The 13,808-nt window shown below is 40.2% G+C and overlaps 1 protein-coding gene across 3 annotated transcripts in view; it reads right to left on the reverse strand.

Moving 5' to 3' along the window:
* Window positions 1-951: 951 nt before the first annotated feature.
* Window positions 952-13,808, reverse strand: part of LOC109912119 (streptococcal hemagglutinin-like) — a 35,019-nt gene continuing 22,162 nt past the window's right edge. For 2 of the 3 annotated variants that reach the window (XM_048616290.1, XM_048616165.1), the window contains 3 exons: window positions 10,696-10,851; window positions 6,098-6,168; window positions 952-5,969 (listed from right to left, as the gene is read on the reverse strand). In XM_048616290.1, the coding sequence (XP_048472247.1) occupies window positions 6,110-6,168; window positions 10,696-10,851 (215 nt within the window). In that variant the 3' untranslated portion in view covers window positions 952-5,969; window positions 6,098-6,109. The remainder of the gene's footprint in view (window positions 5,970-6,097; window positions 6,169-10,695; window positions 10,852-13,808) is intronic. The other variant, XM_020511501.2, reaches the window with a different exon arrangement.

Consider the following 13,808-nt stretch of genomic DNA (forward strand, 5'->3'; position numbering starts at 1 on the left):
ATTGATTGTTGCTTCAAAGGCAATCAGCCTGTTTTTGAACTTTTTTTGGTTGCTTTTCCTGTTATTCAATGAAAGTTAGTGTTTTCCATTATGCAATGCTCCTACATTAAACAGTAAGAAGATGGTATGTTATGCTATGTTGGGCATTAGGGAAAGAGTAGCACTTAGATAGGGTGCTAACATTATATGGCACTAAGGTCAGGTAGTCTGTGAGACTTGATTCTTGTAGCTACAGTTACAATGATAGTCAATCGGGCAGGTCTGATAGAATCTCTGATCGATTCCATCTGCAATGAAGTGTCACCCCTGCCATTTATGTACCCTTGGAAACTTTTCAATTCTCTCCCACTACATGTACTGTGAAGGGCTATTCATGGCTGCTATGATTGACCTGGTGCAAAGCCAGGCTCTAAATATGGTGCCAGTGATGGCTATCCCTGCAATAGAGAGTATTTCTGCTGCTGGTGAGATCAAGGTAGCTTTGCAGGGCACCATAAAGGCATTGCAGAATTCATAATGAGGTGAGCAGCATAAAGGCTGAGATAACTCGCCAGAGCTGAGAGAGAAACCCTCCCCGTAACTCCCCAAAATTGACACTTAGCCAACTTTTAGCAAACTTCAGCCCAAGGAACTTTTAATGACTGCATTCGGAGCAGGATCTAGACATCTACCTTACATTTAAATATGTAGACAAATAGGGTCACTTCCTTCACCAGAAGAACAAATCTCAGAGTGGAACTGAGTTACCTAGGTTATGAAGACCCAAAAGTCATATGTCCCTCCTCACCCCAGGTCTATAACATTAAACTCAAATGGAAATCATAATTCATCTGAATTAACTGGATGGATGACATCATATTCATGACTATACCTCCAGCAGTGTTTCAAAAATAAGAACAGAATCACTAAAGGAAACAGTGTAACATGCAATAATTACTGCAAATATGAACCTTCTTTTCCAAATTTCTTTATTACAGTAAAGTATCACAAATTCAAATGATAACATAAAATAGAAGAAACTGCATCAATGATATTGCCTGTGCTAATAATACAGCCAGTATGTGCACCGACCCAAATGGCACTCAACACGAGTACAAATAAAACCTTTGCTTTTAGACATAAAATAATTTCTCATCCTAAAGTAACTGTCATGAAGTGGCCTTGTAATCTTACCACACATTTCTGCAGTTAGCACAGTAACTAAAGTTCTGCCTGAGGAGTTGTAAGTATATTAAAATTTAAACATACAAGGATGAAATAATTTGCTAAAGTTATTTTCCCTCAACCAAAACGTCCCTGAGATACGGCAAAAGTCTAACTCTTTAAGTGTTAATATAAATCAATCAATGAAGGGGAAAAGTACTTTCATTTATAGAAATACCAATCCCGTTGCTTGGATATCTGAGGCATCAATATCCTATTTACCTGTTTCTACTGACATGCCAGATTTGGAGTACAGTGGAGGAAGATCCAATCTGATGTGTCAAACTGGCCCCTCAATGCACACTTAATTGATGATATGATGATATCAGATCACCCCCATGGCTGAACTTGTCTGTCTGGCATGTTTGTCTCAATGTGCCTCAAGTTCCCAGGAATATTTCCTGGAAGTACTGTCACTGTTGGAATTGTGTTCCAAAGCTAAGAACAAGCCTTACACATTCAAATAACTATTAAACGGATTCTTTACATAGGTTCTGTACCTCCAATTCTGACCTATTGAGCATCCCGGACTTACTGTGCCATGCCATTGGTTGCTGTGTATTCAGCAATCCACGCCCCAAGCTCTGAAATTCTCCACTGGACTACTCATTTCTGGTGCTCATTAAAACCGGTTTCTGACCATGGGTTGGTCATCTGTCCTGATGCTTCCTTCTTTGGTTCAATGTCAATTTTGTGTGATTATGGTCATGGGAAGGGCTTTATATAAATGTAGTTTGTTATAAAGTTTTCCTTCTCAAGCTAAATATTTATGTGTTACTGAGAAATTAACAATGCTTATTTCTAAAAGAGCAATATATGAGAGGATTACAAGGTGTGTTCAAATAATATGGATTAGAATTTAATCTAGAGTGATTCCCTTCCCTGAAGGACACAAGTGAAGTAGTTGAATACTCTGTGCTCAGTTTTCAGGCACAGTCAGCTCTGTGAAGGGGATCTGGTAGTTGGGCAGCTCTGATTTCTGTTCAGAGAGGGAACTGGAGGCACACTTTCTTTTTTCTGAAAAATGTAGACTGAAGACCATGTATTTGTCCTCTACCTTCAAGATCATACCTGCCTTCCTTAATCAGAAAATGAACATGTTCTCTGGCTACTAATTTGCTAATTAAGGAATAACGACTGGCGGGTGACTGTTCCCCACACAGGGTTGGGACTTCTATTTGATTCTGACTCGTGAAAGATCAATAAAATAATTTCTAAGAAAAAAAAGTCACTTTACCAAATATTGTCAGTCAGATGGGTCAGACCAGAGTATTCTGAACCAATTCTAACAAGTCATAATATTAAAGTTAGAAATATTGCAGATATTAATCCAGAATTGAGTTGCCACATAAAATACTGATTAGCAAGAACTGAAATATGTTCTTGCAAATCACCACATAAATCATAAATATGTACAGTAGATATATTAGTAATCGATTATTTGATCAAATTTGTTCCGTTTTTTTTTAAAAAACATTTTATCACATCTCGTTTTGATACAATAAATAATCTTATAATCTCGTCAGACCCAGAGGTGCAACTAATATTTTCAACCCTGCTTCTCAAAACTAGAACTTTAATTAATTTTGCTAACACTTCCAAGTTAAATCAGACATAGCTGAGCAATGAGATCGTACTTTATCTTTTCGTTTCCAAACATGCAATGAAGTTCATCTTGATCATGTAATGTTGGATCTTGCTCCTCTTACTTTAACCTTAGCCTCTGATAAATGTTGCCTTTCATCATACTTCCTTCTATAAAATCTGTTTAAGATTGTGCTTGTCTGATATCAAATTAAGGAAGGTTTTAGCATAAATTTGTATAAACCAGGACTGCTAAAATTCCTTTCCAATCTTAATCATGATTAGAATGAAATGCTTTGTGCAGTACTAATGTTCTGATTACTGACTAGCACTGAATTTTGCCTGAACCTTTATTTAACCCAAATTCAATAACTTGTTCCCAGAATGCCACAAAGGAGAGTGTACACATTTAATTCCACAAAAAGCTAACACTAACGCAAACAGAGAGTTAGCAATCCTCCTAACAAGCCAGAGCGATACTGAATCATATATATCAGGATGATCTTAGCATGGGCAATGATGAGGCTCCATAATTAACCTCTGGTGATTTCAGGATGAAGGGGAAGAGAAGATCAGGCATGTTTTCTGCTTCTGATTGGTATTCAGTAATCCATGCTGAAAAGTGCACTATGATCTGCTCCAAAGCCTATGAGGCACCCAACAACTAGTGCTCAAGCTGAAGAGAACAAGACGCCAGTCTGAAACTTTTACAGAAACACTTGTTGGACGTACGATCTTTTATGTTAATATATAAAACTAATACATTTCAAAAGCTTTAAAACTAAAGTTGGCACATGGTACCACTGCATGAGTAATGAGAGAATCCAGTTATAGAAAAATCAACATTTTATCATATCAACAGATAAAGCAAAAACTGAGAAATAATAATTTACAGTCTATACAGACAAATGAGAAATACTTTAATTTATGGATAGCACAGAAGTAAACATGACTTTGATCCACTCAGTACTTGGATGTATCCTTGGCACTCTTCAAATTCAATTCAAGGCACTGAATGAAAAGACATAAATTTAACTACACAGGTATACATTAGGTTCTGTTGGCTCTGTTCTATGTATTTATCTACAAAAGTAGTCATTCAAGCAGAGTTAAAAAAGAACACAAGTCATTGTCAGTTAACTGGTTCATGAGCTGCTTGGCCTGGTGAGGGCATGTGGAAAGATGAGACAGAAGATCGAAACAAACCGGGTTCAGAGATAAGATGAAGTAAAACACCAACACTACCAGCTGAATGAACAGCCTCAATCGTTGTGACTGGTCCATGATCTCTGTGCTCTTGTCATGTAGGTGTGTGTGAAACAGGGAAGAAAGGATTTAATCAACTGGCTGCTGGTGGCAAGAAGAAGCCATGGTTTACTATCTCTGCTGCCCAGAATAAGACAGTGATTGTTTTGGGAGAGGGAAATGACAACACTTGATGTGATCAAGCCATATTTGGTCACAAACGCCAAAGAAACGCAAAGTTTTGAAAATTAAGAAGATAAATAAATAAAACTGGGTCAGAAAGAGCAACACATGAGAAAGGTCTTCAACTAAGATGCAAACTTGTGGAAAAAATGGAAATCAGTCTACAAACTGGCCCTTTTTTTTGGTTAGTGAATGTTCAAAATATGACTTTTGGGTTTTACACATTTCAAAAGGTTTATTTGGACAGGGAAGGTACTAGTTTGGAGGGGTACAGAACCCTTCCGATAGGTCCAGTGACTCTTCTGGAAGAGGTAAGGTGTTCCTTAGGAATGCTTTGGATTGTTAAATGTAGAGGTGGAGGCATGTAAAAATTTGATAAACTCTTTGTAATTATTAAGCATATTAAAACTGTTAAGATGTCAAGCCATTCAAGTGTCTGCCTTTTAACTAAAAATAAGTTCCGAGTTTAAAGTGCTTGCTATTTCACTCTGCCTATTGATACAACCCTGAAAACAATAATTATTGAATCAGTGCTCCATGACTGAATCAAAACCTATCATTATCAAATTGGGATACATGTGTGTTCATGGTTTGATTAACAGTTTCAGGTGGGTATATAGTCTTTGATGTGGAGCTATGAATACCCTACTAGCATTTATGAGGGATTAAGTCATTTGAGTAATTTCAATATCGTGAATGGGCTTTCAATCAATGAGTTTTTTTTCAAACTGTAAAGGCATTAATGTGCATTTAGACCTTTGTTGTGTTTAATCTCAGCACGGCTCTTAAGGCCTTTCCATGGTGGATACTGGATAAATTGGCATCGAGGGATATTAAGAGGAAATGATGTGTGCGTGGGGGGGTCATGAGTTGGCATTGGAGCAATAAAGGCCCATGTTGGCAAGGGCTAGAAGGCTGTCTTTGTTTCCTTTTTTAAAGAGCTGAGACAACTTGCCAGAACACCAAGCTAGGCCATTCACACAACAGCCTTGGCACGGTCAGTCCCTGTGGATGCCTCTGCACGGTTTCTTGCATTGATGGATTTGACGCCCATGAATACATGCCTACATCAGCAACAAAAATCAGCCCACCTGGGGTGTTAATGCCAAGGTCTGAGTTGCACCTGACTCAGGAACAAAAATTCAATCCCAAGAGAGGCATAAAAACTCTTCAGCTTCTAGATACATAAAAATGGTCTTTTCATTTTGTATAGAATTGTATGATGCTAAGAGCATCATGGCATATTAGTGGACAGGTATAATAATAGATATTCTGCAGCCAAGGTCTGCTGGGACTTGCTTCATTCTTAGAGGTCACTGAGCATTTTTTCCATAGCTTTTCCTGAATTTGGCACAGCGTTTCATTCCTTTCTTCTTTCTGGTAGGAATTTCCAGTAGGTAATTGGGACGACAGTATTGGAGGATGAGCACTGATGAGCTTCATTGTTCCTTCTCTTCATATGTTCATAGACCAGTTCTCAAATAGCATGACAAAACTGACTGGACACTGGACAATTAGTAGGACCATTACTAACATATACTGGTGTTCAATTACACAGTTTAGTCGAAGTCAAAGTCAGCATTCTTGTATGTTTCCAAAACTTAATGAATGAGTTCTCTGAATGAGTAAGTAGGCTGTACGTTTAAAGTGGACAACATGCACTCTATTAACCCACAAAGTTAACAATAATACCATATTTGTTTCAATGTCATTGTATATGAATCTTTGGGAGAGTGTCACTCATCATTACGACACTGTGAAAGAAGTAAAGAAATACAGAATAAAAGAGGAGAAGATACATAACTGAGCCAGAAGATGAGACTGGAAGTTCTCATCACTTCAAAAAACTAAATTTTTTACGTGAAAAGCAGCCGAGACTTACCAGGAGACGATATTAAACTAATTTATTGTAGTTAGGGTAAAGCTTCTTCACTGCTGTCTCAAAACTGTCCTCTGGAGAAGAACAAAATGAAGACATAAATGTTGTTTATCCTGAAATTGACAACATTCAATGAAATGCTGGTGCAATTTATACAGAATACATTTCTGCCCGTGATGAATGAATTAAAAAAAAACAGTATTGTTGCTCAAATGTGCTCCAGTTATGCATTTTCAAGAATGTGTGTGCGTGTGTTTTTGGGGGGCGGGGGAGGGGGGGAGGGTGGTGAAGAGCAGGGCACAGAGGCAATATGGAAGAATACTAAAGCTATTACTAAAATAGAACCTCAGTTGTGCTGGTGTATAATTCAGTATTTAGACGTTTGGAATCAACAAAACCCCAATCTTCACAAATAAACGCGGAAATAACACATACATTCCATCACAGTAAAATCCGTCACATATCAAGAACATGCCAGTAAACCAAGAATGTCAACTGATGGAAGTAATAATAACTTTGATATTAACCATGTACTATTCAATCATTTGAATCCTGTCAGTAATTAATCGGCCCAGGGAACGACACGAGGGCAAAAATATTTTCTTGTTGGGTATGGGAGGATGGAGGTGCAGTGATGGCTTCCCTACTCCAAATCTGGAAATGGAAATGTCAATGGCCATCTTGCAGGCCCAGAAGAAGTCTGCCTTATATGGTGCGCCATGGAGGGGCTAAACTGATACAGAGTATAACTTTCACCCCTCAGTGGAAGCAAGTCTCACCCTCTGAGGTTGCTAGCAACTTGATTGTTCAGCAGGTCTGGCAGTGGACAATTTGGTGAAACAGACTGAAACCTGCTTCAAGACGGTCCAATGAAACCCCAAATGTGGCATTGGGCGGAGGTTCTAAGGTCCATGTGGAGAGGGAGGGCAGATACTATCTTCTTGGGTGGGAGTTAGTTCGGTGTCCCAGTGCATGTAGATCAGCTTCAGACGATATTCTCCATCATTCTCTGCACTTTAAAAATTTGTCAAAGAACATGGCATGATGTTCCTGTTAGAGTGAAGGGTAAGGCTGGTAAGATTAAGGAACCATGGATGAATAAAGATATTGAGGTTCTGGTCAAGAATAAAAGAGAATATTATTTTAGATGTAGACAACTTGTTCAATTCAATCTCTTAATCAATATAAAGTGTATAGGACATTCTTAAGAGAGAAATCAGGAAGGCAAGGAAGGGATATGAGATAGCATTGACAGATAAGGTTAAGGGTAATCCAAAGAGATTCTACAAACACATTAAAAGCAAGGGGGTAACTAGAGAGAGGGTAGGGCCTCTTAAAGAACAAGAAAGTGTCTTTGTGTGAACCCCAGGAGATGGGAGAGATATTAAATGAATATTTCGAGTCAGTTTTTACTGTGGAGAAAGAAAGAGTTGAGAGAACGCAGAGAAATAAACTTTGATGTTTTAGAAACAGTTCACATTACAGAAGAGGGCATTTGGGAGGTCTTAAGAGAATATAAAGGAGGATGAACCTCCAGGACATAATCTAATGTATCCCAGAACATTGTGGGAACTAAAGGGAGGAAATTACAAGACCCCTTGCAGAAATATTTGCATCATCTATAACTACGGGTGAGGTGCCTGATGACCACAGGATGGCTAATGTTGTACCTTAGTTTAAGAAAGGTCGTAAGGAGAAACTGGGGAAATACAGAACTGTGAGTTTGACTTTGGTTGTGGGTAAATCGTTGGAAGTGATTATAAAAGATACGATTTATGGACATTTAGAGAGGAAAAAATTGATTAGAGATAGTCAGCATAGTTTTGTGCGAAGAAAAGCATGTCTCACAAATTTGATTGAGTTTTTTGAGCAAGTTTCCAAAAAAAATTGATGATGGCAGAGCAACACATATTGTTACACACACAACACACACAAACGAAGCTGCGTGCGAACACTATTTAAAAAGGCAACAACACACTGCAGCGACAAAGAACTACACCAAGAGGAGCAGGAATACTTCTTACAAGTGTTCAAGGATAATGGATATCCAAAGAACTGGGTCAGGAGATGCCTACGGGAACAGCATCAGAAAGATTCTACACGCCCCGACATACTCATCAGACTGCCCTACATCAGGAACATGTCAGAATTCACCACAAGACTTCTACGACCGTTGGGAATCAGAGTGGCACACAAACCCACATCAACCCTATGACAATTGCTCACCCGAACTAAAGACCCACTCCCCACCATGGACAGGACCAATGTCATCTACAAGATCCCCTGCAGAGACTGCAAGAAACACTACATCGGACAAACAGGAAGGAAACTAACAACAAGAGTACATGAACACCAACTGGTTACAAAAAGACACGACCAATACTCACTCATCACAATCCACATGGACAAGGAGAACCACGACTTCGACTGGGACAACACCAAGATCCTGGGACAGGGTAGGCAGAGACAAGCACGAAAATTCCTGGAGGAATGGCACTCCACGAAGCATGCTATTAATAAACTCATTGAACTCGACCCTGTATACATTCCACTACGGAGGAAACCAGGAAGAGAGGCAATCCATTGCAACGGACCCCAGAGTTTAAAAACCAGGCGGGAAAACACACCGACGCTTCATCAGAGCTGCACTGGAGGATGTTACCAAGCACGGTAACGAAACGTCTGCGGAACAAACCAGTTCAGCGAGCCAACCAACCTCAACACCCACAACCCAAGCTACAGATCTACTCCAAAACCTTAGAGACATTGTTACTTTGGATTTTAGTAAAGCCTTTGATAAAGTTCTGCATGGTAGACTTATTAGTAAGGTTAGGTCGCATGGGATTCAGGGTGAGCTTGCCAATTGGATACGTAATCGGCTAACTGCAGCAGATAGAAAGTAATGGTGGAAGGTTGCTTTTCAGACTGGAGGCCTGTGACCAGCATTGTTCCACAGGGATTGGTTCTGTGTCTCTTTAGTTTGTCATTTATATAAATGATTTGGATGAGAATATAGATGGTATGGTTAGTAAGTTTGCAGACGACACCAAAATTGGTGGCACAGCAGACAGTAAAGAAGGTTTTCTAAGATTACGAAGAGATTGTGATCAAATGGGTCAATGGGCTGAAAAGTGGCAGATGGAGTTCAATCTGGGTAAATGTGAGTTATTGCATTTTGGTCCTTCAAATCAGGGTAGGGCTTATACAATTAATGATAGTACTTTTGAGTAGTGTTAGGGGTGCAGGTACATAATTCTTTGACGTTTGCGTCACATATAGACAGGGTGGTTTAAAAGTTGTTTGGCATGCTTGCCTTCATTGCTCAGTCCTTTGAGTATAGGAGTTGGAAAGTCATGTTGAGGTTGTACAGGACTTTGGTGAAGCCTCTTCTGGAATACTGTGTCCAGTTCTGGTCGCCCAGGTATGGGAAGGATATTATCTAGCACGAGATGGTTCAGAAGAGATTCACCAGAATGTTCCTGGGTATGGAAGGTTTGAGTTATAAAGAAAGGCTAGATAGGCTAGGACATTTTTCACTGGAGCATAGGAGGTTGAGAGTTGACCTGATAGAAGTTTATAAAATAATGAGAGGTATAGTTAGAGCTGATGGTAGTAGTCTTTTTCCTAGGATTGGAGATTTCAACACTATGGGGCACATTTTTAACGTGAGAGGTAAGAGATTTTTTAAAAAATGAGACAAATTTTGTACAGAGCAGGTGATTTGCGTGTGGAATGAACTTCCTGAGAAAGTGGTGGACGCGGGTATGTTTAGAACGTTTAAAAGACGTATTTCTGCATATGTGAATAGGAAATGTTTGGAGGGATATGGGCCAGGAGAAGGCAGGTGGGACTAGTTTAGTTTGCGTTATGTTTGGCATGGACTGGTTGGACCAAAGGGTCTGTTTCCATGCTGCATGACTCTATGAACAACAACCTTACCATTTTCGCATGGCCACCCACACCATTGTGGCCCAGGAAGCATAACATTTCAATAGGATGGTCAGGCTGCCAGTTTCAGAGCCTACTCAGTGCCTGATTAATGAGAATGGGTTAGGCTTCCGTCCTATTTTGTCTGCATCCCTAACTCTCCATACTCCTGAAAATACACCCACCGGAGGGGTAGAAAATCTAGCTCTTGGCCTTGGAAATTAAAAGCATAGCTGAATGAATACTGCAAAAGCAAGTGATCATATAGAACAAGCATCAATTGCTTTTAGCTGTGCTGTTATTTAACCTCACAATAACCTGTCGAGGGTTGTCTTGCTGTTATGAGTGTGCTTGGTTACTGTTCATTATTGGTATAGTCTCCTGGTGGCTAGGTGCTTATGCTTATTGGGGTTGATGTTGGAAATACTATGCCAAGTGCAACATTTCAGCTTCAATGGAGCTAGATAACGGAAATTTTATTGTATGTCGAGTACAGCACTCTGGATTTCTTTTACTATTGGTAAAATTTTCTTCATATTTTTAAGTTGAAGCAACTATATGATGAATTATTATAATATCATGAAGACATGGCCAGTTTATTTTAGTCTCTTTCTAAACCTTATATTTACAAACTGCACAATAATGCAGAAGTACAATGTTATTTAAAATCACACCTTCATCATCACTGCTTTGGTAACCTGGCCTGTTCTTGTAACAGAAGAAAGTTGGTGGAAGAAACAGTTCTAAGGCAAGAGCCCTCTGCTCTGGAGTTGGTGTGACCTCACTCAGCATCACCACATCATTTCCATCTTCTTCCTGTTCTTCGATCCCTGTAAAAGCAAGCAGAAAATGTGTTATAAAAAAATCTAAAGGAAAAGTGCTGGAGAAATACTCAGCAGGTCAGGCAGCATCTTGGTGACAGAAACATTAATGGTTCATGCTGATGAACATTTTAGCAAAGTTCATCAACTAGAAATGCTGGAGGCATTAAGGATCAGGCTAACTTCCTGGAAGCGGCCTCCCAGTGGCATTGTAACCCACGCTGCCTACTTCAGCTGCAGTCACAGGCCACTTTGTTGAGAGGTTCCATGGCAGTTTGTTGGCCCAATGCTGAGGCTATTTTTAAAGTTGAAGTTGTTGAAGATGGAGACTTTTTACCTACAAAGAACCGTCTGCTGCTGCTTCTTCATTACTGCATGGCCCCCTATTTCCTAGTGGCACAACAGCTTTGAAAATCCATTTATTGTCCTTAATTGGGTAGTGAGCCTGGCCTCTGGCTATTAACTGGCCAATTCAAGGAGAATAACTAGTTGGTGACTATTCCCTCCACACTGCAGGCTTCTCACCCTTAATTGACTACGATGGCAGGGATGTGAAAACAAAATGGCAAATTAACTTAGATAACAAGGTGTAGAGCTGGATGAACATAGCAGGCCAAGCAGCACCATAGGAGCAGGAAGGCTGACGTTTCAGGCTTAGACCCTTCTTCAGAAATGGGGGAGGGGAAGGGGGTTCTGAAATAAATAGGGAGAGGGGGGAAGCGGATAGAAGATGGATAGAGGAGTGCAGTGGGAGAGAGATCCCCTGAGGTTTGTCCGGAGGGAGGAGGGTAACTTCTTCAGGCTAGGCATCCTTAGAAGAGGCTTCGCAGTGGGGTTAAAATTGTATCAGAGATAGTAGGAACTGCAGATGCTGGAGGATCCTCCAGCATCTGCAGTTCCTACTATCTCTGATACAATTTTAACCCCACTGCGAAGCCTCTTCTAAGGATGCCTAGCCTGAAGAAGTTACCCTCCTCCCTCCGGACAAACCTCAGGGGATCTCTCTCCCACTGCACTCCTCTATCCATCTTCTATCCGCCTCCCCCTCTCTCCCTATTTATTTCAGAAACCCCTTCCCCTCCCCCATTTTTGAAGAAGGGTCTAAGCCCGAAACGTCAGCCTTCCTGCTCCCATGATGCTGCTTGGCCTGCTGTGTTCATCCAGCTCTACACCTTGTTATCTCAGATCCTCCAGCATCTGCAGTTCCTACTATCTCTGGCAAATTAACTTGGCTTCTCTCTGCACAGATGATCTCTGGCCTGTTGAGTATTTCCAGCACTTTCTGTTATTTAAATTTTTCCTGTCTCTCGAGCATTTTGTTTTTGTCACAAAATCCAAAATTAACTCCAATCCTGTCTAGATACAGGATGTGTTCTCATGAAATGTCACTGGACTCAAAACATTAACCCTACTTTCTTCCCACAGATGCTGCCAGACCTGCTGAGTTTTGGCAGTAATATCAATTTTGTTTCAGATCTCCAGCAATATGCAGTCCTTTGTTTTATTATAGAGGATGACAGTAACAGCACTCAGACAGTTTCAAGAAACCATGGCTAGACTTAAAAAGAAAAGTGTTTGCACAGATCAAACTAGGATGGTAGAATAGAAAATTAATTTCAAAGTTATGACAGGACATATCTGTAGGAGTTCCTCAGGGTAGGGTCCTAGGTCCAACAATCTTCAGCTGCTTCATCAATGACTATTCCCCCATCATAAGGTCAGTAGTTGAAATATTCACTGATGACTGCACAATGTTGAACAACATTGGTGACTCTTCAAATACTTGAAGTAGTCTATATACAACTGCAACAAGGCGTGGACAATATCCAGGTTTGGGCTGACGAGTAACATTCGTGCCACACAAGTGTCAGGGGATGAACATTTCAACAAGACAGAATTTAATCATAGCCTTTGACATTCAATGCATTACTATTGCTGAATCCTCCACTATCAATATTCTGGGGTACACCATTGACCAGAAACTAAATAGAGCTTGTTACAAAAGCAGGTCACAGGTAAAGAATCCTCACATCCAACTCCCCGAAGCCTGCTAACCATCTAAAAGGCACAAGTCAGGAGTGTGATGGAATACTTCCCACTTGCCTGGATGAGTGCAGCTTCAGCAACACTCAAGAGGTTTGACAGCATTCAGGACGCAACAGCCCACTTGACTAGCACCACATCCACTCCCTCTGCTATTGACGCACAATAGTTGCAAATGCATTACTAGATGCACTGCAGAAATTCACCAATCCTTCTAAAACAGCACCTTCCAAACCCAAGATCACTACCACCTAGAAGGACAAGCAGCAGCTATATGGAAACACCAACACCTGCAAGTTCTCCTCCATGCCATTCAGCATCCTAACTTGGAAATATATTGCTGTTCCTTCAGTGTCGCTGGATCAAAATTCTGCGACTCTATCCCTTATAGCATTGTGCGGGTACTGACGCCAAATGGATTGCAGTGGTTCAAGAAGGTAGCTCATTCACTCCTTTTCAAGGACAACCAGGGATGGGCAATAAATGCTGGCCCAACCAGCTATGATTACATCCCATTAATGAAAAGAAAATGAAGTGCAATCATTAAGTGCCTCACATAAGGCACAGCCCATTTACTTTAACACTATGGAATAAATGGAATCAGCTCCAGCCACCATATATTTTAACCAACTGAATCATAAAGACGATTTTAGCAGTAACTTTTATTGAAGCAGATGAAGGTGTGCCATCAACTGTAACATACCATATTAACTGTCTTCTCAAGCGAAAGCCAATGTAAGCAGTCTACGGTATCATTTCCTCAGATGAATCCCGCAAAACATCAATGCAATTTTTAATTATTCTTTTGGATTGTAAGTTTTTTTTGTGATTGACTAAGATGAAAGTCATCCATCAAAAGAAAAAAATACTGAGTGAGATTAGAATCAACACTTCACAGTCAAACTGTCTGTTGATACATTCTG

The sequence above is a fragment of the Rhincodon typus genome, chromosome 1, assembly GCF_021869965.1.
Source record: "Rhincodon typus isolate 14 chromosome 1, sRhiTyp1.1, whole genome shotgun sequence".
In the NCBI taxonomy this organism is placed as follows: domain Eukaryota; kingdom Metazoa; phylum Chordata; class Chondrichthyes; order Orectolobiformes; family Rhincodontidae; genus Rhincodon; species Rhincodon typus.